Source organism: Mus caroli, unplaced genomic scaffold (genome assembly GCF_978045245.1).
Source record: "Mus caroli unplaced genomic scaffold, Mus_caroli_1 scaffold_6, whole genome shotgun sequence".
NCBI lineage: Eukaryota > Metazoa > Chordata > Mammalia > Rodentia > Muridae > Mus > Mus caroli.
The window spans coordinates 2,171,143-2,197,837 of NW_028227261.1; the positions used below are offsets into that span (position 1 = coordinate 2,171,143).

At 53.4% G+C, this 26,695-nt stretch overlaps 1 protein-coding gene across 3 annotated transcripts in view; it reads left to right on the forward strand.

Moving 5' to 3' along the window:
* Positions 1-26,695, forward strand: part of Tp73 (tumor protein p73) — an 82,806-nt gene that overhangs the window by 24,764 nt on the left and 31,347 nt on the right. For 2 of the 3 annotated variants that reach the window (XM_085838536.1, XM_085838535.1), the window contains exons 2-3: positions 9,650-9,727; positions 10,122-10,227. In XM_085838536.1, coding sequence (XP_085694662.1) covers positions 9,651-9,727; positions 10,122-10,227 — 183 coding nt within the window. In that variant the 5' untranslated portion in view covers position 9,650. Of the gene's footprint in view, positions 1-9,649; positions 9,728-10,121; positions 10,228-15,730; positions 17,898-26,695 lie in introns of those variants that run through there. The other variant, XM_021159560.2, reaches the window with a different exon arrangement.

Genomic DNA, 26,695 nt, shown 5'->3' on the forward strand with positions numbered 1-26,695 from the left:
GTTTTAAAGTCAGGATCTCATTTTGTAGCCCAAACTAGAATTCACTGTGAACCCCAGGCTGGTCTTGGATCCTGATCCTCCTGCCTCAGTCTCCCCATGGTTGAGATTACAGACATGTTTCACCATGGCTAATTGTCTTGGGCTTTCTCAAATTTGACTGGTTACTTCCACTGCTGGCCCTGTTAGCATACACTGTATGCACAAGACCATCATAGCCTGAGACCAATAGCCTGAGACCCTCATAGCCTGAGACACCCATAGCCTGAGACACCCATAACCTGAGATACCCATAGCCTGAGACACCTATAGCCTGAGACACCTATAGCCTGAGAACCTCATAGCCTGAGACACCCATAACCTGAGACATCCATAGCCTGAGACCCTCATAGCCTGAGACCCTATGCTACGAGGGTCTTGTGCCTACAGTGGATGCTGACAAGACCAGCAAGAAGACACAGGGCCCTGCTATGTGTCACACAAAACCAGTGCTCTTTCCTTGGGTCCCAAAATCTGAACTCCTAAGGGCTCAAAGCCCAAATGAGGATATATTTGCTTTTTCTTATATGTATTTATTCATTGTGTCTATATGTATGAAGGCATGTGAGCATATCCTGAGACTGAACTCACGTCTTTGAGCTTGGCAGCTGTACATTTAGTTGCTGAGCCATCTCACCCAGCCCCTGGGGTGTGAATGGTGAGTTTTGACCTCTAACAGCTCACTCCTGGGTCTGCCCAACGTTCCCTGACCTGCAAGGCCTTGAGATCATCATACTAACCGGTTAATTCTGCCTCCAATGTCTGTTCACTGAGCACCAACTTTGTGCTGTGCACTTGCTGAGCTACATGGCTAACCCTGTCCATCCTCGGCATTACATCTGAACACACATAGGGTTTTACCCCTGCAGCAGATGCCATGATACTTGGGGGGCCAGGGGCTGTCCAGAGACTCCGAGGGGTAAGGCTCTGCAGCTGTTCCAGTTCTGAAATGACTAGTAAGAGTCTATCAGGCAGCACAGAGCCTTTCCTCATGGTCCCAGGGCTGAGCACAAGGGATTCTGATGTGTTTGACATCGAATTCTACCAGGTTAAAGGCCACCTGGAGCCTTCTCCAAGGTAGCCCCTTGGAGGGGTAAGTGGGACTGGTAGTGCCTGCAAGAAGCCACTTTCCAAATTCAAAACCAAATGGAAACTGGGCCATGATGCCCCACAGGTGGCTAAATTACAGACATAGAACTGTCGGGCCCTTGGTAACCTTGTCCAGCAATCTCCTGAAAGCCTTGTGTAGACCATTCATGCAAGGAAGGTGTGATATAGCCTACTTGAGGGACAAGAGGCTACAGACTCCACACACAGGAAGAGATGGAGGGCCCTGAATTGGTGGCTTGTTGAGGGTTCTGATGTTGGTCAGTCCAGAGGTCTGAGGGTCAGGATGGACACTCTAGACTCTGTTTCTGCCTGTGTCCTCAACACGGTCCTCAATTGTTCTACCTGTCCCGGATTGGGCTTGTCTCTGTGACCTGCAGCCTCTGCACCCCACAGCTCTGTCAGGGAGTAGGGCTGCGTGTGGAAGAGCTAGGGCTGCGGCAACTCCCGTGAGGAGGGTGCTTGCCCTGCTGAGACCTGTTCTGGCTACCTGTACACACAGACTAGACAGACACCCATCTTGACTACAGCCTCCTGTCTCTCCTGATCTCAGCATGAGCTCCACTCTGCCCTCGATGTCGATGGACCTGGTCCTCTTTCCTCTCCATCCTTGCTGGCCCGAACCAGTCTTGCCACTCACTCCCCCCCACCCCTGCCTGGTCTCCCTTGGAAGCTCTCGCCACATTGCCAGGAGGGGGCTGCTCCCTTGAATCGCCCCTCCATCAGGCCTGGTGTACCTCTGAACCCCGCCCTCCAAATTCACCTGTCCCCTTATTTCCAGACACGATAACTTGGAGGCATAGGGTAGGAGTCCAGACTCCCTGGGCTTCCTGGTCCTTCTTCCTAGTACCCATCCTTTGACATCAGCACAGGATGATCATCCATTCTGCCTCCAAGTAACCAGGTTACCCAGGACTCCCCTCTTCCATACAATAGGAATCAATTTGGTTTTTGAGACACCCAGTGTGTGGGATGGTGCTCAGCAGGCTTGAGAACACTTTCAAAGAGTGGTGAGACCACAGTTGCTGTGATGGGGCAGAGACCAGATCAACGTATGTATGACGTACGTATGTCTGTCTCTGTCCACAGACGTAGTTTCTCACCAGGCCTTCCCCTGACAAGAGGACCGGACTTGTTCTCTTCCACTCTGAGCCCTATACTAAAGGGACTGTGACTTTGCTGTGGTTTGTCCCCTGCTCTATGCAGGATTGTCACCTGCCCGATGCTTCACGCTCATCCTATTACATCATTCCACAGGGGTGAGCATGACAATTCTCAGTTATCCCTTTACAGATGAGGACACTGACACTCATGTGGGCATGTCACCTGCCCTGGTTCGCACAGCTGCAGAGTGGCAGAGGGCCATGTGGCCAGCTCAGGAAGAGCCCCAGCTTAAGTGCCTAGCAGGGCTGAATTTCAGGTTAGGGAATGATGGAGCTAGAGGCCATATGTCCTACATAGCCCCACCATGGGGTGAAGAAATGGAAGCAGAAGGCAGGCCTGAGCAGGTCGGCAGAGTTTAGGGTCGTCTTTGGATGTCTGAACATGAGTAGGGCTTTGGAAATGAGTGTGTGGGCTTCCCCAGGAAGGTAAGAGTGTGTACTCAAAGTACTGTCATCTCCAGGAGGGGAGAGTAGAGTGCAGGGGTCAATAGCTAGGCACTGTGTGCCCTGAGTGAGCAAATACGATGCAAGACACACTTACTCTCTGTATATCGAGGGGTTCCTGCTGTCTTGGGTAGATGCATGGAGGTCAGCATGCTACAATGTTCATTTCCTTTGGTCTTGTCTGAGTTTCCACGTGGTGCCAGGTGACTTAGCATGGATGGGAAGTTTGGTCAACTATCGTCTCTTTCAAGAAGCACAGGTAATGCTGGGTGGCCTGAGGGATGCAGGCTAGTTTTCCTCCAGCCCTGTTCCCATTCCCTGGCGGGTGGCCTGAGCCCAGGCAAGAGAAGGCAGCTGCTTAATGCTTCACATAGCACACCCTGCCCCACACGGGGCAGCTAAATTTGTCTTCCTTCACCAGTGCTTGGCTCCCCCAGCTTGAGGGGAAGGCCACCGCTGCCATCTGGACATCTAGGGCCACACCTGGCTAGGGAACAGAATGTCCTGCTGAAGGATGAGGTTGTCTTGTGAGAGAAGGGGAGGGATCCAGCCAGTTTCCAGATGGGGCAGGACCAAGATGGTTGCCACACTGGCCCTGAAGAAGGAGGTACTTCTGCCTGCATCAGGTGGGACCTCAGCCTCTGTGTAGCCTCCTTTTCCGGAGGTAGCTTAAGGGAAACAGGCTTCTGGCACCAGGGCCCCGATGTGGCCAGGCTCTTGACACTCTGAGTTTTGTGTCTTTGCCACTGCCCAGAGATACTGTCATTTCAGGAGAGACACTCCCTGGCCATGTTCCTGAGCCTGACACGCCCTCTGCCCACACAAGGATCTCATGGGTGCTAGAGCCTTTCATGTCCCCTGGAGGGAAATTCACACAGTGGCTGACATGGATCCAGAGGGCCCCTCCTGTCATCACCACTAATATACTAGGTACTTCTGATTTCAATTCCCCTGTCCACTGGAACAAATCGTTAGAAGGATGACAGTGGAGACAAACCACAGTATTGATCATGTCATGTAGACATACCATCATAGAGATTCCCCAGGCCGGGTAAGTTTCTCTGGGGATTTCCCTGCTGACCCGAAAAGGGCCCTGCCATAGCCAGGGGACCCAGTGTCATCATGCTGAAGATCCTGACTCTCCTGTGTCTGGACTATATGTGGACAGACTTGCTTTAGTTTCCACTAGGGAGGGTGGGTATTTAGGCTCCTAGAAGGTGGGGGGTGCATCCCCATGGATGGGGTACCCCTTCCAGAGCAGGTTCGGGATAATTATGGGCATCTGGTATATCACAGGTGGCAGTGAGGCTGGGGCTGAGAAGGGGTGAAAGGAGATGGGGAAAAACAAGGAAGGAGGTCCCCATCCTGTGTGATTGAAGTGTTCTATGTGGCCAAGTGACATCTGTGTCTCCTCCTCCAGTCAGGTGACAGGGATGGAGAAGGAAGGCTCAGACTCAGAGCTGGTCAAGACAGAGGTTTTCTTGAGGAGCCAGCCGCCTCTGGCTTTTAAGGGACAGGGGGGCTTGGAGAGGCAAACATTGAAGTCACGTGTATCCAAAGCCATGGTGACAGGGCATGATGGGGAATGCTTGGGAGAAGGACTCGGCTGAGTTGGGAGTATGTGGGGGCCAGGCAGGAAGTTCGAAGGTTGGTAGCTCTTGCTGGTAAGTTGAGACTCGCGGCCGCGTGCAGGGTGAGGTAATAGGAGAGTCAGAGACTTCCTTAGGGGCCAGAGGATAGAGGACATCCCTGGCAAACCTGCTCTGGTGCAAGCCCTAGCTGAACTACTTGGGCAAGCCCCATGGGTCTCAAATACAGCTTAGTCATCTCTGAACTAGTTGGGGGAGCCCAGCTAGGCTGCTGCATGGGCCCAGAAGTCCTGCCAGGAGTCTGGTTAGCATCTCTGGGCTCTCTCTCTCCGTGGAGGCCGACGGGGCCTGCCACCACCCAGTTGTGAAGATGGAACTGTTCCCAGCAGATGTAAATATCCATGGGCTCAAGTCCAGTCAGAGTTGCCAGAGCTCAGTGGAGGAGCCATGCCTTTGGCTCAGTGAGGAGCTGTGTCCTCCAGCGAGGAGGCCTGTCATTGGCTCGGTGTTGGCTCAGTGGAGGAGCCATGCCGTTGGCTCAGTGAGCATGTGCTATCCGTGTGTGTGGCTTTCCGTTTACAGCCTTATTCTCCTCCGCATATCCTGGCACCACAGGTCTAGCTGATGTACCCCTGACTCTCATGCTTGTTGGGACTCCTTGGGGGGTAGCAGGTGCTGAGGTCTGAGTTTGGCACAGACCATCTTTATCAGTTTGCTGTGGTCCTGTTTCATGATGCAGGCACTGCCAGGCCTGGAGGAGATCCAGTTCAGCAAAGGAGGAGGCTCATCTGAGGCTTTGATGGAGCTGGAGGCAAGGCTAGGGCAGGGCCAGAGACAGCCCAGATCCCTGCCATGCCCACAGCCTGTGACCTGGCTGCTGACAGAGCTTCTGACACGGCAGGCCAGGCGGGGCCAGGCCTCCTTGGTTGGTGCTTCTCCCTAAAGTCTTCCTATGCCAATTCTGGGCCTTCTATGCCTTTCCTCACACTACGGGATGTGTGTTCTCTCTAGGAAAACTCAAATCTTCAGTAAACACTACAATCTCAGAGCCAGTGAGATGGCTCAGTGGGTGAAGGTGCTTGCTACCAGTTCTGAAAACTCTGAGTTTGATCCCTGAGACTTACAGAGTAGGAGGAGAAAACTGACTCCCGGAAGCTGTCCTCTGACCTCTGAGTTGAGCATCTGCACTCACAGGCATGCACACACGCACAACATAATTATTTTCTATATCTGTGCTTCCCAACACTGATTTTTTTTGTACTTTCCAGAGGACAAGTAGTTTCTCAAAACTGGCCTCTTTGCCATCATGACTTGATGTTTTAAATCACTTTCTGTGCTTACGCAATCTGTTCCTGCGGTGTCTGGGGCTCGTTCCTCTGGTGAACACATCTCTTAGCTTGAGGAGTGTGTGGGACCTATAGAAAGGGCTCAGTAAAGAGCATGCATGCATCTATCAATCTATCATCTATCTACCTATCCATCTACCATCTATATATCTATCTATCATCTATGTTTGTATGTATCTATCATCTATCTATAATCTATCAATCTATCGTCTATCAATCTATCATCTATGTATCTATCATCCATGTATCTATCTATCTATGTATCTATCATCTATGTATATATGTATGTACCTATCATCTACCTACTATCTATCAATAATCTATCAATCTATCATCTATTTATCTATCTACCATCTATCAGTCTATCTATCCATTCATCTATCTTGCCCCTGCCCCTGCCTCTGACTGTCATATGTCTGTCTCTCTATCATCTCTCTATCCTCTCTCTCTCTCTCTCTCTCTCTCTCTCTCTCTCTCTCTCTCTCTCCATCCATCCATCCAACTATCCTATCCCTGCCCCTGACTCTGGCTCTGACTCTTCAATTATCTCTCCATCTCTCTGTGTCCCTCCCTCCCTCCTTCCCTCCCTCCCTCCCTCCCTCCTTCCCTCCCTCCCTCCCTCCCTCTTTCCCTTTCTGTCTCTCTGAAGAGAGAGACTATAAGTTTATAATATAGTAAGGTTGGGTTACCAGCTGCAGGAATTTTGTAGAAAATGGGGGGAGGGTGACAGGGCTGGGTGATAGTGGTGGCTTCCGTGAGGCTGTGGTGCTCCATGAGTTCAGAGCTAGATGCTGGTAAGGACCTTTCAAGGACATGGGCAAGGAGGCATGTCCCAGCTGTAGGACTAGAAGTACAGAGCCAAGCACTAGCAGGTGGCCCATGTGCCTCCCATTAAGACTGTTAGGACTCTAGCAACCAGTAAGGGGCAAGATAGGAGGGTGAGCAGGGGCCTGTGTCCCTGGCAAGCAGGTCAGAATTTGATCTTCAGCATGAGAGATTTGATTGGATGCTCCTTCCTTGTGTGGGTGCAGGAGGACCTGGTAGGCAGGAGGTGTGGAAAGCAGAGGACTTGGCAAGGGGTCTTGGGGCAGAGCTGCAAACTCTGCCAAGCTCCTGGAAGTCTGCTGCCTGCAGATAGCTCCTTTCCCACCTCCTGCTCTATTTCAGTGTGGCCCTGCCATTTCCCTCTGCTTGAGCTGGCCATAGGGACACAAGGGGTGAAGAGGGACCCAAATCCCCCCTTGCTTCCTCAGTAGGCTGTCCATCTTCAGATATGCTGTTTCTGGAATTGGGGAGGCAAGCCAGCATGGGTGTCAGCGGGTGGGGTAAGGTGTGGCAGGTAGAGTTACCAGCAGGGTACTCCTGGTACAATCTGTACTGTGATACCCAGATCCCATCCAAGCCAAGGCTCTTGCTGACAACCTGCAAGGCTACATCTCTGATGGGACCTTCCAGGAACATACACATGGAGTCCTCAGCCTAACAGGGGGTCTCAAAGTGCTCATTCCTATCCTGAGAACATCAGTGGGTGTGGCAAAGGAATTTGGGAGACCATCTCAGACAGTGTGATCACAGCAGGACTGACATCCATTCCAGGTGCTGCCTGCCACAAATGTCTCTCCCCTCTTTTTTAATTAAAAAAAAAAATGTGGGCCAGTAAAATGGCTCAGTGGGTAAGGGTGATTGCTGCCAAGCCTGATGACCTGAGTTCAATCCTAGAACCCCATGTACTGGAAGGAGAGAATCCACTCCTCACAATCAATCAATCAATGTAATTAAGTAAAAATTTAAGGAATGCCCTGAAATTCTCCTAACATATAATTAGCATTTTATTTTAAAAGTATTATTGTTGTTGTTTTTGGCTGACCTTGATCTGATGATTTTGCCTCAGCCTTGTCACAGTGGGGACTGCACGTGTGCACCACTGCTGTCTTCCAAACAACATTTTGAAGCTCAGCGACTTCCGGCATCTTAAATCCCCAGGAGAAACCCTGGCCCCATGAGCCCTTGCTCGCTGCCGTAGCACCTCAGGCTGGCACCCCCAACCTGCCTTTGCCTCCCTGTGCGGATTTCCTGTTCAGTGCATGTTGCTCGGACACTAGGTGGTTCAGCACGGTCTTCACAGACCGTCTACCTTGTGCTGTTTTGAATCAGCAGTTTGTTCCTGGTCACAGTCAAATGTCACCTAACATGTCCGGGTCATATTGTATCTGACAGTTCCTCTTCTGATGTGTTCCCAGTCTCTCACCCTGTCTGGCTAAAGTGAATAATGTCACTGCGAAGGGGCCTGGAGTCCGTTCACTGTGTGACTTGAGCCATGTCCTTTCCCTTTCTGAGCTTGGCATAGTCCTTGTAAAAGAGAGAAGAGGACCAAGTGGTCCCTGGGGCAGGACTTCTAAGCATGTCATCTTGGGTCTCAGGGTATCCACCAGCCTGGCCTAGCTGACCAGCCCACTCTGCCTGCAAAGAGATACCTCCCTGACCAATGGCTCCTCACCAGAAAGTACCAGTCCCCCGGAGCTGGTGAAGGCAGCTCTGTCCACCTTCCATGCTGGTTGGCCAATGGCTTGTCAAAACCTTCATGACTGTGATAAATGGGAGGTGGGAAAAATTAATCCTTATTACTAGAGAAGAGTATAAATTAGATTAATTCCTGTGCTTATTATAGTTGTGTGACCTTAGGCAAGGCATGTAAGGCCTCTGAGCCTGTCTTCTGAGTAGGGCAGGACTGCGATATGTACAGGATACTTGTCCTGTGTCATCCTCCCTTCCTGACAGAGCCCCCACCCTCAGGTTTCTCTCTGCCTGTGCTCAGCTGGTCCCCTTTTACTGGCCCTCTCAGCTTGTGCCACTTCTCTGAGGACCCATGGCCTGGCGCGTGCCATCTCTAGATGCGTGCCACAAACCACTATGAGCAGCCTCCTGCCTGGGGTCAGACAAAAGCGACAGATCTGCCCTGCCAGCCCTGGGCAAGTCTGGACCTGTCTGCTTGGCCGTGCAGAGCTGGGCCAAGCTGGTTTGCAGGGCTTAGAAGGCCCAGGGAGCTGCTCCTTAATGGGCAGCGGGCAGGTGGGCTGGGGTTTCCCTGCCCCACCCTCCCACAACCCCACCCTCCCACAACTTACTGTGCCTGAGCGCCCTTACGCTGCCCCTCCTCCAGGGTGACTGTGAGTGGGCGGAGCCTCCGCGTGGGAGGCTGTGCTGAGGAAATCGTGGGGAAAGCGGTTGTGGGTACTAGCTGGGGTTAGAGTGACCCTGCTCCCCTTTATCTCCTTTGAGGAGACCATCCACAGGTGACAGCTCCAGGGCAGTCCTAGGACTTTAGCTTTAGACCTTGCAGGGTGAGGACCATAGGGTCTTGAGTCCCACGGTAACCTGCATAACTGTGCATTACAGGCATGGTTCCAGCAGGGGGCGCCCTACACACGCTCTTACTAAGAGGAACGGATGAAGTTTGAGCTGTCTCGAAGACCTGGAGACAAGTCACAACCTTCCCCCTCCAACATACACAAATCAAGACCTGGCTTGACCTAACCCTGGCCGTCATTGTAGGTTTAGGACACGGTGACGGCAGTCATGGCCCATTCTCTCAAAAAACTGACCTAAGACCACAAAGACTAAATTCCCTTCTCCAACAGCATCTACCCAACGTGAGGGCACATGCCCTTCTTACCCATTTTCTGGCAGCAGAATCTGGGAATGGCGTCTCTAAAACCAAGCTTGCCTCAGTCTCACCTCCTGGACCAGAGAATGAGCTGCTTGGGAGTGGGGAGGGTAGGGAGGAAGAGAAGGGGAGCTAGACAGGGAAAAGGGAGGCATGGGGGGGAGCAACGTGGGTGGGAGGACTTAGCGCAGCTCTGGGATCTCCTTGCACCATCATAGGCAGCCCCGCCGTCCACTTGGCTCGCCTGGTACTGAGGAAGGCAGGATTCTCCAATTCTCAGTGTCCTCCCTCTTCTTCCAGAATGAGCGGCAGCGTTGGGGAGATGGCCCAGTCCTCTTCTTCCTCCTCCTCCACCTTCGAGCACCTGTGGAGTTCTCTGTGAGTATGGAGAACTCCGCCTCACTGGGCTTGGTTGGCTTAGCTGGCTTGGAATAAATAGGTTGGGAGAGGGGTCTGCTGAGGTAGCAGCTGCCTTGGGCCATGTCCTGTGTGCATGTGACCCACAGTCATGGTCTGTCCTCTGGCCAGTTCTCTAGAGGGCTGTGGGCACAGAGATCATGTGTATGAAGCATTTTCTAATAGGCCTGAGGGGCAAGCCGAGGGCTGGCAAGGATTGTAGGACCTGGAAAACTCCGGAAGTCCAAGGACATATGGCTTATCTCCTGAGATGGACACACACACACACACACATGGGGTAGCCTGATGTCCTGAACCAGGGGAGCACAGGGGATTCTAGAGCAGATGCTAACATCCAGTGTCCTTCCCCTCACAGAGAGCCAGACAGCACCTACTTTGACCTCCCCCAGCCCAGCCAAGGGACTAGCGAGGCATCAGGCAGCGAGGAGTCCAACATGGATGTCTTCCACCTGCAAGGCATGGTGAGTGGGGCTGCGCTAAAGACTGGACGTTGATGATAAATGCGGGTTGGCTTTTCTCAGGTGGAACGAGGAAGCAGGGCTTTGGGGAGCCCACCTTGGGTCGGAAGAAAATATGCAATGAGCTCATGGTGCTGTCAACTCCTAGGTAAGAATGGATTCAAGCATGATTGGACCCAGTGGTAGGAAGGGTCCAATGGCTGGACCCAGGTGGTTCCCTGGGACCACTTCCTCTTTCTTTTTTTTTTTTTTTTTGTTTTGTTTTGCATTTCCTTATTTTCTTTTTTTTTTTTTATATTTTTATTACATATTTTCCTCAATTACATTTCCAATACTATCCCAAAAGTCCCCCATAGCGCCCCCCACTTCCCTACCCACCCATTCCCATTCTTTTGGCCCTGGCATTCCCCTATATTGGGGCATATAAAGTTTGCAAGTCCAGTGGGCCTCTCTTTCCATTGATGGCCGACCACTTCCTCTTTCACTTGCATCTCTCTTTCTCTGGTTTTTCCTGGGGTACCTTTGTTCTTAGGAAGCCTCGGCCCTCAGAGAGAAGGGAGTTGGGATTGTCCAACATCTTGAGGCCCTATGGAGAGGCCACCCCTCTTTTTCCTTTGCCCAGAAACACTGCTTCTTCGTGTTGGTCTGAGCATACTTGTTTGCTCTGTGCCTCTGAGCTGTCCCTATCTTTCTGATTGGCCCAAGTCTCTATAGCCATCTCTGGACTGGTCAGGATGAAGGGTTCTAAGGCAAGCTCCTTATATTAGGAGAGGAAGATGTGGCCAGTGGGGACAGTGGTTTTATTCCTCATCTTGTGCGCTCTTTCCTGGGACCAAGAGGGGTACCAAGCAGCCAGCCTTTGGAATTTGCCTCCTATTGGGAGCTCCTCTTGGCAAGAAGACACAGTAGCTGTGGGATTCTGTTCCTGCCTCACTCTCTGGCTACCACTGCCGTGCCCTGGTGGTGCCAGGAGCTGGAGGAAGGTGACTGGAGCATGCAAAGGGCAAGTGAAGGCCTCTGTTCCCGAGGAAGTCCCTCGAGGCCTTCTGTCCTCAGCATCCTCCCCTACTGGACCACCAAAGTGCAAGGATCCCAAAGGCGAGAGGGTTGGGAAAGCGTCAGGCGGGGACTTGTCAGAGGAACCCTGCAAGCACATTAAGGAAGAGCAAAGCCCAAGCCGAGTTGGCACATGTCGGCTGCAGAGGCACCAGACAGCTGAGCATGTCTCCAGTGCAGCCTTCCTCCCACTAGCACCTGATGAGCCATGTGCTAGAGGCCCAGGGACTCTAGAAGCCAAGCAAAGTGTGAGGCTAACCCCTACTTGGAGGGAGAAGCCTGGTCACTTTAGGCATCAGTGAACAAGGGTTGAAGAGACAGGAGGCACTATGCCCTTGCTCCCCTCTCTCTGTAGAGGTGGAAGGTTGGTCAGAGCCCACTGATCTCCCATGGAACTGGGTGAGACTCCCTCTGTAGTGGCAGCCCCAGGGTGTAAGGGACTATCAGGTATCATCCTGGTGATGCCCACTTCTCTGAGCTCTGCCTGTTCAGCCCTGATCTCTGCCAGCTCAGGAGCCTGTCTCAGAATAGCAGTTCACCTGTAAGTGTCCATTTTACAGGCAAGGGAACTGAGGCAGATGCTGTAGAAGGAGAGCCTGGGGCTTGGAGAAGAGAATGGCCCTGCATCATGATGAGGATAGTCCCCCATTCTGCCTGCTACTCCGTAGAGACATGATTCTGACACCCATCATCTAGGATATGTGTGTCCTACAGTCTAGAGGGATAGGAGATGGCTACTAGGCTCCAGGGAGGGAGGGCCTTACACAAAGACTCTAAAGATGCCTGCTTTAGGAGTTCTGGAAGCTGCCTCCCACAGTCTAAGCTACCCAGCTTATGCCTGAGAGGGCAGAGTGCTCAGAGACCCCACTGTGACTGAAGGGAGAAGCAGGGAACAGCCCTGGGGCCCCGGAGGCTAGGGATGTGGTACCCACCCCGGCCCCAAAGATGCCCAACGTAAATGTGTTGGCGGGTGCTCCTAGGTGCTCACCTGCTGGGGCATGCTGCTCCCAGCAGGGGTAACACGGGCGGGGCTCAACACCTCCGCAAACAAGGGGCCGCTTTCTCAGGTAGCAACACGCCTTGTAGTAAAGCCATGGACGAAATTCCTGGGCACACAGCTCAGCTCTTAGAAGTGGGAATTCCCTGGAAACAGGACTTCCTGGCCTCCCTTCTGCAGGGCTCAGCTGACCCTCACGCACAGTTCTTTCAAGAGACAGCTACTGGTCCAACAGCTTCCTGTATGCTCAGAACTTCCAGCAGCCCTGATAGCAAAAATCAAGACTCAGAGATGAGTGACAGATAGGGCCATGTGGCTGCAATGCTCCAGAACTCATCTGGACTGCAGGGAACTAGGGGTGGGGTGAGGTCTTGCAGGGGCTGCAGGAATTGCAGGGAACTAGGGGTGGGGTGAGGGCTTGCAGGGGCTGCAGGAAGTTGGGGGCGGGCGGGGGGATGCAGAGAGCACTAGACATTGCATGCCGTGAAATGAGGTAGCTGAAGTTTGATCTCATAAATTACATGGTCGATTACAGCTTATTAGGATCGCAGAGGAAAGGGGCATCCGGGCACCACAGGGAGGCATCTTTGAGTCCAGGGATGGAGGCAGCTATGGAAATGACAGTTTGGAGTGCAGATGTGTGGGAGTGGTTTGGGGACCTACAGAGTCCATCATCATTTCAGGGTGCAGCCCGGAGGAAGCAATGGTCTGGGTATAGACTACAGAGTACAGACTGGTCTGTGAATGCTGCAGACAGGGTAGCCTGCCCAGGCCCACACTCAGCTCCACGGGTGCTCTGCTATGTCCAGTGTCTGAAGTCCAGGAGCTGAGCCCGCTGACTCACCCTGGGGCGCCTCCGAAGTCTGATGGGCATCAGAGGGAGGGGCTGTGGAGCACTCTCAGAGGGAGGAGTTGGTGAGCACTCTCATAGGGAGGAGGGTGTGCATGCCATGGATTCACGTGTTGTTTGCAGCGGCTTCTAAGGTGCTGGGTGGTTTTAAGAGAGTGCCTGAGCGTGTATGGTTTAGAGTTCCAGGGGCTATGGGAGGCACAGAGAGGAAAGGGCCCTAAGAGGGCTGGGGTACCAGGGCCAGCTCAGCGCTGTGATGAGGTGGAAGCTCCCAAATGCTATCCCCATCCCTGAGAACTCTAGCCCCATCCCTAGCTGGGTCCAGGACAAGAAACACTACCCAGACATCTTCTCAGGTCAATGGGCAGTTCTGGCATCTGAGGTTCTCAGGACTTCCAGCAACTCTACCTCCTGTGTTCTCAGGTACCCCCTCCGCCCCCACAGAGCCCTACTCAGTGCTGACTGGTGTCCAGTTGTTCCTGTGTGCTGGACAACCCCACCCAAATACCAGGATAGTCCAGCAAAGGTGTCATGGCTTAAGCCAGCATGGTCCTTGAGTAGGTGGGATATGTGTTCTCTTCAGTGGTTCCTTCTGTGTCTAAGGAAGTTTACTTTCTGTCACATGGAACGTCTTGAGCAGGTCTACCAGCTGTAGTGAACCCTCAGGACTCCATGATGCTCTTCTCCCCCAACTTGATGGCTGTCAGAAACAGGTGCAGTCAGTGAGTTCAAGTTCTCACATGCTCCCGAGTCTCCACATCCTTGCTTGTGAAGTTGAGGTGATGGAAGGGGCTAGAATGGAGAGGACCCTGGGAGAGGTGCAGCCTCCTGGGTACCAGCTTGTCTGCCTGGCCTTGTGCAGAGGGGTGGGCCAGGCCTCGACATCTGACCATTCCCGAGTCTCATTGGAGTAGAGTGTGTTGTAAGATTAAAGCAAATGGGATGGGCAGGAGCAGATGAGCCCCTAGTGGGTCTGAGGAGAACCCTAGGCATGGCGAGGGATATCCTTGTGGCCTTAGCTTCCTATGGCCATGTAGATGACATAGCAGAGTCTAGACAGTTGTGATGGGTAAAGAGGGAACTGAAGGTCTCTGGGGCTCGATGTCCTCGTTTTGTAGCCCATCCTGGTCTTCTAGGTTGGGAGGTTCTCAGGATCCTTTAGTCTCCTGGATCTGAGTGGCCCCATCTCTAAGATGGGGAAGTGGACAGATTAGAAGCCCATAAGTGCTGTTTCTCCCACAGGGAGTGACAGTTAGCTCAAGGGCGAGGGCCTATGTTTTCCACACTGTTGGAGACTCTGCACAGTTTGCCATGCAGGGGCACCGGACTCTAGAGCTGGCTTTGCCCCTTGGCCATTTTGGCTTCTGCATATGGCGCTCCTTGCTCCTGCAAATGGCCTTCAGTTCTGGCTGTCCTTTTAGATTCCGGGTGCTTCACAGAAACTCCACTTTAAAAATGGCCTGGAGACTAGGTGCGGTGGCACATGCTTAAATCACAGCCTCTGGGTGGCCAGTGGAGGTGGATCTAAAGTTTGAAGCCAGTCTGATCTACACAGAGAAACCCTATCTCAAAAGTGAAATGATCCCCCTGCCCAGCTAGAAGAGAACTCAGAGATGCCTCTCCCAGGTGCTGTGTAGGATGAGCTGAGGGGCCCGTGCCAAAGGTTAGGGCTAGTCACAGCAGCAAGGTTGAGAATCTCTGGGTGTTGTCACATGTCGAGGGACAGGTTCCAGATCAATGAGGCCCTACGACAGGGTCTTGGGAGATTGAGTGGAGGGCAAAGTTCACATTGTGAGCACCAACTGTGTGCCAAGAGGCAGTGGGGGGGGGCTTGACCCTGAGGGCAGAAATCCCAGTTCTCACCCTCCACACCCAGTGTTTGAGCAGACCTTTCTCTCTGCTTCCCTGGTTCTCCATGGACCACAAGAAGGTGGACACCAAGAGCCAGAGGCCGGTCCAGCTCTTCAAATGCAGAAAAAGGACAGAGTGCTATTGGTCAGCAGAGGAAAGGGGAGAGAGGCAGGTGCCCTGGACGCGGCTGCAGGATCACTGCCCTTTCCTGCCTCTTCATGTCCTCCTCCAGGCCAGCACCTCCCCTCAGATGCCCCCTTCCCGCTGTTTCTGGCGCCTTTGTCTAGCAACAGCTGTTAGGAACAGATGGGCCGCAGAGGGTTGGGGAGGTGCTGCAGCTGGCTGGGCAGGAGGTGCTGTGCTGATCTCTCTGTGGCCTGCAGGGGGCTGAGCCAGGGAGTAGATGCCCTGAGACCCCAAGGGACACCCAAGGAAACCTTGCTGGCTTTGAGGAAGGGATCGGCTCTCTCCTGTCCTAGAGAAGCATGTGTATGGGCCCTGTGTATGAATCCTTGGGGCAGGTAGGTCAGGAAGGATAGACCTTGGCAGGGAGAATTTATATCAAGCGAAGGGCAGGGAAAATGGGGATGGATACTGGGTTTTATGTGATCCTCTTGGGGACCCCCAGCTCCCCCACCACTTCCAGTGGTTTCTGACCACTCTTCCTTGGCAGGCTTTGGTAGCAAGAGGGTCGTAGGTATATAGAACTGAACTTAGCTGACCCCCCCCCCCCCAGCTCCAGAGTCTCACTGAGAGCCCATTCCTCGCCCCAACTCCAGGGTCCAGAGGAAGAGGGACAAAGCCACCAGCAGGGACAAATCCTGAATCAACACACCACACTTGGGCACTGTAGTCTTGAGCATGTGTTGTGGAGAGAACGCCAGGGGGGCCTGCAGAACTTCACTCCCACCTCAGCTGTGAGAGCTACAGGAGCAGTCAGCAAGGCAGAGCCTCCAGTGTATCACCCACAGAGAAGCAGGTGCTGGGGACCCTGGCACTGCCTAGGGGCACCGGCAGTGGAGGCAGACAGGCAAACCACCTAGGAGGAAGCAGGAGCCAGGCTGGGGCTGGGGCAGAGAGGAGAGCTCAGTGGTGGACGTCCCTTTCCCTGGCCAGACCGTTCCTCAGGGCTCACAGACTCTCAGGCCAGGTGCTTCCTCTGGGAGTCAGGTGTGAGTTCTCACTGAGGACAGTACCATTCTCCTTTCCGGCCTTAACCCTTCCCTTCATTTTCTCCTTGGGGTGTTTGTGAAGCCAACACAACAATTGATTGATGGGGACCCAGAGTGGCTGATTCCTCAAACCCTAATCTGAAAACTGAAGACCATCTCTTCAGGGCTCTCTGGAGCAGCCTGGCCACACCTACAGGGTGGGAGTCTGTAAACTCAGTCCTTAGTCCCCATGGAGGGAGACTGCAGTTGACCCCTGGTCTATCTATTGTAAATAGACCTCTGAGCAGTGTTTCTCCAAAGATTGCTCCCCAAAATTAGACTAGAAACTGACTTTATTGTTCATAGCTGGCTTATGAGCAGTGCACACCTGTGCAGCCCCAGCCATGAACACGCCTCTCAGACCGGCGTAGGGATCAGTGTGAAGTAGTCCATCTTTGCTGCTTCTGTGAATTCCGGAGCTTTGAACAGGGGCTACAGCCACTGCCACAGCCCTCAGACCAAGCCCAGATACTGCGAGCTCTCGGGAGGGAGAAGGAAGCTGGTTTGGAACTTGGCGAGAAAGGGTTAAACAGAGGACTCTGTCTTCACACCATCTCTGCATCTTCTTGAACATCCTTAGACTCTAAATGTGTGTGTGTTGGGGGGGGGGGGTTCAAGCTGTCCTTCTAGGAGGCCTGGAGATTCAGTGCCGATGACCCTTTTCACGGGACACGCATCTGTTGTGGACCACTATGGTGACTTCATGCGTGAACCAGACCTGAAACTCAAATGCCCCCAGACAAGGGGCAGTGGTATCCACTGTATGGTCCCCACTAGGCAGATGCTGATATAGAGCCCCTGGCTCTACAAACTCTACCATGCCTGTGGTGCCTTCTCAGGTGGTCCTTCAGGAATTCTCTTTGGTGGAGTGGCCCTGTCTCTGCTTCCTGGACTTAGCTGGAGCCAGGACAAAATGCTGTCTGTAAAACTCTGTTATGGGTTCTTTGGCTCCAACCGCCACTTTTGGGCCTTTGATGGTAGTTGGCCGTGTTCTCGACTCTCCCCTAGCCCAAGCATACTGGTGTGTCTTTCCTCTACTCAGACCTTGGGGTGGTCCCTATAGGTCCACGATTCCCTGGAAGGAGGCAGGTTCTCTCCCCTGGGTCGCCAAGGCTGGCGGCACCATCTCTTCCTTCAGGGTGACCTAACCCAGACTGCAAAGGTCTCCAGGACCAGGGCTGACTGCTCATGCTTTAGAGTGTAGGCTGTTTGTAGGTGACTGGCACAGCCCTCCAGAGCCTTCCCTGAGTGGCAGCTTAGAAGGGTCCGAGTGGGAGTGTATGATCTCCAAGCCAGCCACTGACCCTGCATCCCCACCTGCTCCCCCTGCTCAGCCTGCTTGGTGCGGTCCAACACATCTCCGGGCAAGCTGAGGCCTGCCCTGCGTTGATGAATAGTCATGAGGAATAAAGGGGTGGGCCCCGGTTTGTTGTTGGATGCAGCCAGTTGACAGAAATGAGGGAGATGGGCAGGGTGAGAATGCCAAGTCTCAGTCCGCACGCCTCTGAGCATCCTCCACTCCTGCCTTCCTAGCCACGGAGCCTCAACCCCTCAGTCCACCCCACCGGGCAGCCACCAGTCTACCCTTACCCCACCTAGCCACCCAGACCCATGCCTCGTCCCGCGGCACACCAGCTCCTCAGCGTGTGCAGACCCTCACGAGCCTACCATGCTTTACGTCGGTGACCCCATGAGACACCTCGCCACGGTAGGTGTAATGTGCCTGGTATAGGGTCTGCTTAGAGGCCTGATGCCATCCACCTAGGGGGCTTGGCAGAGTCTGCCATGGTTGGGGTTCAGAGAGACGTTCTCTTGACTGCCTGATGGCAGAGGGGTAGGCTGGAGAGTGGACAGGTTCTGCTTCTGTTCATCCTTGGGGCAGCTCTTGAGGATCAGCAGCTCTGGGCTGGGCAGGAAGTGGGGTGTGGGATGGGAGGCTTGGCTGGCATCTGGTCAGAGTGGGAGAGCTACTGCCCAAGCCCCTGGGTTGAATACTTCTGAGATGACTGTTGAGGCTGGTGGCTCTGGCCATGCTCAGGGTCCCCAAGATAGTCTGCCCTAGGAGCTCTGCAAAGAGGTCATCTTTGTTTGGGCTTTGGCGTGAAGCTGCCCCACCCTGCCAAGAGCATCCTCACCTGGGAGTTTGTTCACTTGACAGCGCAGATGGGGCGTTTCTCATAGCCACGGGCTCTCCTCCGTGTGGGTGTGAACTCCAAGGCAGAGACAGGCAGCGGGCTGGACCCAAGGCTCCCTGTTGCTCCTCTCAAGCAGGTACAGCCAGCCTGGCAGAGAGCAGAAGGACAAAAGGATGGAAGGAGCCACAGCCTGTGCTTGGCCTGAGCCCAAGGGACTTGGGCTCATTTCCAGACTTGCCAGGTCCCTGGGGTCAGGCAGACACCAGGCTGCTAATTGAGCAGCCTTTATTGACCAGTTAAAATGGGGGAGGGATCACATGAGATCACCTGAGTAAGTGACCCGCTGCATGATCATTGGGGGCAGCCCTTCTTGACAGAATTAACATCAGAATACAAACAGCAACAGGACAACCCACAACACCTGGGTACAGCTGCCCCACACAAGGCTATTTCCCTTTTAGGAGAGCAGGGAAAGTAAGAATTGTACAGGAATCCTGGGATGGCAGAGGTGTGTGTGTGGGGGTGTGGGGGTGTGCTGGTGGAGGTGTGTGCATGTGGTGTGGGGGTGTACATGTGGCATGTATGCATCCTCTTATGATCAGGGGAAAGACTGAGTGTGGGTTGAATCATGGTTCTGCACAGGTGCCCTTCCTGAGGCCAATGAGAGGCAGAGTCACTATCTAGGACCACACAGAGACCTGCCCCCAAGACAGCCGCTGACTCCGGTCCTGGTGCCGCTGCCCCAGGTCGCAGAACCAGTGGTGGCTACCATGTCACGATATTTCTCCTTTTGTGTGTGCTGTGGAGCAGTGTGCTGTGGTGTGTGTGTGTTTGTGTTTGTGTGTGTATGTGTAGAACGGAGTGGTGTAGTGTGTGTGCATGTGGTATGTATGCATGTGATGTGTATATGTGTGTGTGCATATGGTGTGTGTGCATGTGGTATGTGCGTGGTGTGGTGTGTATTCATATATGTGTGTGTTTGTACCCACAAACCATGTGTGATGTGTGTGTGTGTGTGTGTGTGTGTTTATGTGTGTGCAAACGAAGGCTAGAGGTGAACCTTGGGTATCACTCCCTAGGTGCTGTCCCTGTACTCTGAGTCTCTCACTTACACCTGGGTTATGCTGTGTGCTGAGTACGCTAGATTGGTCTATCTGTCTGTCTCTGCCTCCCAACACTAGAATTACAAGCACACACTGCCATGTCTGGCCTGTTACATGGGTCCTTTGGATCAAATGCAGGTCCTTATTTTTTTTGTGGCATGCACACTACCAACAGAGCCACCTCCCCAGGCCCCGTTGTTTCTTCTTAGAACGCAGTCTCTGTGGCTTTCTCTCCCCTTCATTGCTTCAGCACAGCACCATGCGCTTCCTCTGCATTCTGACCAGCGTAGCAGTGCAGCTTGGGATTTGCTGGGGCTCCACGGCTGGGCTGAGCCATCATTCTACCTGCGTGGGTGACTCAGTTTCCTCATTTCTTTGTGAGAGGATCCTGTAGGAGAGCGTAGCCTTTTGCCCAGAGAATGTTAAATCCAATGTGGATGGAGCCCTCGCCCATGTGTCACTCCCCCACCATCTGCCTTTGTTGTCCTTACAACTTGCAGCAGTCCCTTGGGAGCTCACAGGCAAGACCTGTCCTTGGAGACCGGACTGATTTTCAGGATGCCACCTTATCCCTGGATGGGTTTCTCATAAGTGTATCCCATCTTGGTTTGGGGGCTCAGTATACAGGTTCAGGCTTTATCTCTGGTGACCACTAGCTATGGTTTTGGGATGAGACATGTGAGGCCATGGGCTGAGACAGTTTCCTTCTCTGTAAGCGGGCTAGTAGTAACTAACTCTCATGCCTGCTCAGGCCGCAGATATGAGCTGTGAGGTACCATGGCCTCTGGCCATGACTGTGCTAGCCCTTTATAAGTCAGTGGAGGTACAGAGAAGCTGGCCTAGAGAACTGGGCACACGTTCTTCCTCCTGTTACCCTGCCTTCCACCTTCCCTTCTCTCTCTGAGGACTAGAGACTTTGACCGAGTGATGACCTACAGCTGAGTGCAGCCCTGTATGTAAGGCGGGGTTGGCTCGGTCCTCCTGCACACCGTGAGCCCATTTACAGAGCTGGAAAGAACTGAGGTCACTGGAGCTGGGCCTGATAGATGGGATGAGATGAGTGGGGAGAGGCTGCAACTGCCACTATCTCCTGACGCCCCAAATTCTTAGCTTCTTCATCAGCTTCCAGTTCTCCTGCATGTACACATCATACATCTCACACACACACACAAAGAGAGACAGGGAGAGAGAGAGAGAGAGAGAGAGAGAGAGAGAGAGAGAGAGAGAGAGAGCGGGAGAGAGAGAGGCTCCCAGGATATAGTAAGGCAAGTGTGCCCTGGTTCTTCAGTGTCTTCTGTGTGAAGTGGGGCTCAGCTTTCTCTCTGCAGAACCAGCATCATGGTTGCAGGACTGGTGAACCTGGTTATCCTCCAATCCCTCAACCCCCAGCCCAACACACACACACACACACTCTTGTAGGCACCACACATACATATGAACACAAACACACCACACATGCACACACAAACACACACATATGAACACAAACACACCACACATGCACACACATACACACACAAACACACACATATGAACACAAACACACCACACATACACACACATATGAACACAAACACACCACACATGCACACACAAACACACACATATGAACACAAACACAACATACATACACACACAAACACACACATATGAACACAAACACACCACACAAACACACACATATGAACACAAACACACCACACATACACACACAAACACACACATATGAACACAAACACACCACACATACACACACATATGAACACAAACACACCACACATACACACACAAACACACACATATGAACACAAACACACCACACATGCACACACATATGAACACAAACACACCACACATGCACACACATATGAACACAAACACACCACACACCACACACGTACACACACACACACAACACATATCAATATACAGTGGTGCATGAAAACCTCATACTCTTGTGTAAGGCAGCATAGACGTGCATGCACAGCCCAGGGCTGGAGTCCACCCTGTCTGGAGCAGGCTTCCCTGTGCTCCTGCAGAAAGCATGGCTTCTGGACCGGAGGAGCCCGAGGGGGTAGCCCCAGGTGAGAAAAGGTAGCCAGAGTAACAGGAAAGAGCTGTAGGGCAGACGAGTGGAGCTGGTGCAGTGCTGGTAACTGACCACACGGGGGCAGGGCCGAGACTGGGAGAAGGGATTTGGTCCTGGTGAGGGCCACCAGCACCTAGGGAAGGCGAAGCAGAGGGAATTCTGGAGATTCCACAGTGGACTTGCTGACTGGCTGGATGTCGGGAAAGGAGTGTGTTAGAGTGGCCTCAAAGGCTTTCGACTGTGATGGGGAATTGCTGCAGGGGCTGAGAAGTGAGATTGGGCATTGCTGTGCAGTGTTTGGGGGGCTTCAGCAGTTGAGCAGATGAAGTAGAGAGGGTGGCCGGGACAGAGCATCTGTGGAGATGGTCAGATGTGAGACCAAGACCAGGCTAGAGGACAAGGCCACAGTTACCTTAGAAGGCCTGTAATGACGATTAGAAACACTGTAGGGTTCTTCTGTGTGGGACATAGACAAAGAGCCTGAGCATGTGGGTGGGAGTGGCCAGGTGGACATGCAGGTGTGGGAGGCAGGTGGGCAGGGTGGTGTGATGGACATATGCATGGGTGGGAGTGGCCAGGCAGACATACAGGTGTGGAAGGCAGGTGGGCAGGGTGGTGTGATGGACAGATACATGGGTGGGAGAGAACAGGTGGACATGCAGGTGTGGGAGGCAGGAGGGCAGGGTGGTGTAAAGTGAACATGAGTGTTATTTAAGTCGGGGAAGGGGGCTGTGTTAAGAGGAGTGGGTGACAATTTTGGGAAAGAGAACCACACTGAGGAGCAGCCTGGAAGCCAGAAGAGGGCTTCATGGTGACCTGGGACAAAGGACCCCATTACAAGGTTAGAAAAGGGACCAGAATCAGCTGCATTGAGGGAGCTGGTGACCCTGGGGAGGGTAGAACTAAGTAGGGTCAGGTCTGAGGGCGAGGCACACCCACCAGAGTCGGATCCAAGTAGGTCATCCTGGACCCATGTCCCTTCTCAGTCCCCTCGCTGTGTTGGAACGCATCTGCTTTCCATGCTCCGTCCTGCTCCCCTGAAAGCCGGCTGATGGGGTGTCAGCCCATGGAGCCAATCTGAGCTCCTAGGAAACGTCACCTCAGCTGGTGGGAAGTCTTCTTCTCCACTGGCCCAAACCCAAACCCTGGAACTATCCTCGATGCCCGGCCCAACGCCTCATCTATGCCGTCTGTGTGTCCAAGGGCCTCAGAGCTGGCCACCCAGTGCTCAGACGTGCACGGATCCACTGTCAGATGTCCTCCACCACCAAGCAAGGGGACTGTGCACAGCTAGCCTATAACCCTCTCTGCTGAACCCAGAAGTTATGCTCTCTCGCCTCTTCTGCTGTGTTCATCACCCATGCACTTGCTCTGGCCAGGGTCCTTTCCCTGCCACCCCACACAGAACCTTGCCGAATCCCACAAGACCTACATATTTAAAAACCATGGCAGCTCTTGCCTTTCCCAGAACCCCCACCCTTCCTGGACACCGGCTTCTGCCTCTTTGGTGGTCAGTATTCTCTCCCTTACTTCCTGGAGGCCCTAAGCTTGAATGCTGGTTAGCTGGATGGCTTGTTACTGTACTACGAGGGGAGAGCTCAGAAGCCTCTGCCAAGAGATGTCAGGAGCCTAACTGAGCCAGTCGATGCCCTGGATATGGGGGCAGCCTTTGTCCTCACCTTTCACAGCCCATCCCCCAGCTTATACTGGGATGCCTTCTCCATGGGGGGTCCCAAGACGACGTCACAGCCTTACTATGGATCGCTGCAGGTGACAGGGCGACACGAATGGGCCCACATCACGCTTAGTGAACATCTCATGTGTCACAATCTAATTTCTCAGCTTAGCTGCTCATTCTTTGTTTCTCGCTGATCTAAGATTTAGGAAGAGCCCCGGAGGTCCCCACTGACTGTCCCATGAATGGAACAGATGGGCAGAAAGGCAGTAGTGGGGGAATGCACAGACACCAATGCTGGACTTGATACTACAAGAATGTGCCAGGGAGAGGTGCTGGCAGAGCCATGCCCCCTCTTCCGTCCTCTCAGACAGACACCTGGCCTTTGCTGTTGGGGTACACTCGGTGATTTAAAAATTCCTGTGAATCACTGCAGCTTGTAGGCAGTGCCAAAGAGATGGGGGAGCTGCCTAGAGAACCCCTGGAAGGCTCTGCTCTGTGATACCCCGGTTCAGGCTATGTTGGTGGAGGGGTGGCCTGGGTGGGTCTTGCAGACACATGCCTGGCAGCCCAGTGGAGCTTCTGGGGGCATGTTTCCCGGGTTTGAGGTGTGGAAAGTTCCACATGGCCCTGGCATGGGACCGGGCAAGGCCCTGCCTCAGCGGGCAAAAGGAGGGTGCTATGCACATACCTCTAGGGAGGCAGCCGTCCCCCCCCCCCATGCACAAGTCCTGTCTTGTTGACATTTCCATCCGTTTAATCATAGGCTCGGGGAGACTGTGGGAAACACCATCAGGATGGAGGTCTCCAGCTAGCACAGAGGTGGGAGAGATGGCTGTCTCCACAGAGACAGGGGGCTGTCAGTCACTAACCCCAGGCAAGCGGAACCCAGGCTCTGACCTGCCTGCAGGGGAAGACCCAGGTTCCAGAAGCTTTCTGCCCTTTAGAAGAATCCACACAGTGTTGGCTGGTGTTTTGGAAGCAGGAGGACCCTGACTCTCCATCCCTCAGTGCTGGGCTCAGAGCAGAATGAGTGACATTTGTCACAAGGGGGCCCTGGGGTGAGCCATTCCTACAGAACACCAAGATTCCCTGGAAACTGATGTGGTCACAAGGTCATGTCACTCAGACCTGTGCTGGATGGGTGAATGCCTCTTGACCCCTACCCAGAATTACTTCCTAGTAAGGGAGCGGTGAAGGCCATGGGGCAGCAACGCACGTGCCCAGGGGCTGGGCCTTGAATCGAGGAAGTGATGTTGGGATAAAGGAATGGAGGCTGCGCAGTGCTCTGGAAGCTAGCTCTTGTCTCCAGGTCCTACCCCAGCTGCTTCTGTGAGGAAGCTAGGGTGGGCCACAACTGACCTGAAATCCACAGGAAGGGGGTGTGCAGAGGCCAGGGCAAATTTTAGAAAGAAGGGAGGAAAGAAAAGGGAGGAAGGGAGAAAGGCAAAGAAGGGAGAAAGGGAGGAAGAAGAGAGACGGGGAGAGAGTGAGAGAAGGAGACGGAGGGAAGAAAGAGAGGGAGGAAGGGAAGGGAAGGGAGAGGAGAGGGAGGGAGAGAGGAAGGGAAGGAGAGAGGGAAGAAGAGAAGGGAGAGGGGTGGAAGGAGAGAAGGAGGGAGGGAGAGGGAGGAGGGAGGGAAAGGAGAAAGGGAAGGAGGGAGAGAAGGAGAGAGGGAGGGAAGGAGAGAAAACAGGAAGGAAGAAGAGGGAGGAAGTGATGGAAAAAAGGCAGGAAGAGAGGGAGAAAGAGTGTGGGGGAAGGGAGGAAGTAGAAGCTTAGGCAAAATCCTCTCCTACTGAGGTCACTGGATTTGGGTAGGGCTGTGCTCCATACTTTCCAGTTGTCCGGTGGTCTATGAGACCATGTTCCCAGCTGGGCGTGGTGGTGCACACCTGTAATCCCAGCACTTGGGAGACAGAGGCAGGTGGATTTCTGAGTTCGAGGCCAGCCTGGTCTACAGAGTGAGTTCCAGGACAGCCAGTGCTACACAGAGAAACCCTGTTTCGAAAAACCAAAAAACAAACAAACAAACAAACAAAGAGCCCATGTTCCCTCTGTGCACATGGGGGACCACGGTGGGAACTCTGACCTTAAGGCTGCTGGAGTGCCCCCTGCTGTGTGCTGGGGATCCTGGTATCATTCCTGAGAGCCTGGTTGAGGATTAGAATTGGCGGCAGGACCAGGAAGGCTGTCAGAGCTGCTGTGGCCAGCACACAGGAAGTTCTCCTTCTGAAAGGGCATGCTCAATCCAGGGTATGGAGATGCTGGGTGCCCCCTGCCGGCCAGGCAGATGAGCCTCTGGCTGGTGGCTGTGAATCAGGGACTGGTGGGTCACTGTGGAGAGTGGACTTTAGTTCTTATGGGCTGGGGAGATCTGGAGGCCTGTGTGTGGTTTCTCAGAAGCACAACAGTGACAGAGTCAAGTGCCTGTGCCTCTCTGAGAGGGCAGCGCCCGGTCAGGACCCAGAACACTTGAGGCCCTGTGTGCTACCATGACCTGTTCTCATTTCTCTGTGTGTACTGACTCTGAGTCCCTCATCAGCATCACGCCGCATCACCTCGACATAAACTGAGGCAGAGGAGTCACGGGAAGGGTTTTGTGTGAAGCAGGCAGGGGAGACCGGAGATAACACAGATAAACTGGAAGGGAAGCCCAGAGCGCTGGGGCAGCTTCAGGAGGTAGGGTGGCTCAGCAGGCTGATCTCCTGCTGAGGAGATGCAGGTCAGCCTGCTCCCCTGGGACTCCGCATTTAAATGTGACGACCGACAGGCAGGCTTTTCTGTCAGTGTTTTTATTAGAGAAATAAACTTCTCGGGAGAATTGGGTGTAATATGCCCTTTGTTGCTAAGCACTGGATGCAGCCAGTCCACCTCTGAGGTCCGTCTTGGTGTTCTGTGCCGTGGGTGCTGAAGTCAGAGAGGAGTCGGTGCGGAAGGCGCCTGCTCCCAACCTTTAAGAGGACGTTCATTTTCCGTCTACATATATAAGAACAGATCGATGAGATTGTCTGTGGGTTAGAAACAGTTAAGATGTGAGATGGGAGTCTTTGGGGTAAAAATCATAGTATCCAATGTGTACATGTGAGGGCAGGAGCCCGACAGCAGGATGGTAAGAGCTTCCTTGTTTGGTCAGGACAAGAGAGTGGTGGAGAAAGGAGAGGATAGAGGGGCATCAAAGAGCTTGTCTAACTATGGTTGGGCATCCACTTCCATGCCACGTGTTGGTACAACCAGTACACGTCCAAGAGTGAGACGCCGGCTGCTGTTCCCCATGTCCCCTGCTTTATGACGCTGCTCAGCTGCCTCTGGAGCTCAGCCTTTGGAGACAGCCTTGCTCCTTGTGGGCAGACAGGCTCTGTCCCTTCCTCACTGGGCCTTGTGTTAGTGGGCTGGTGCTGGTGATGGATCAGTTGCAAAGTGTCATAGCTCCTGGATTCTGGCTTCCTGGTGGCCGAAGCAGGGTTGTTCCTTCTGAAGAGCAGCCATCGGGTTTCTTGCTCC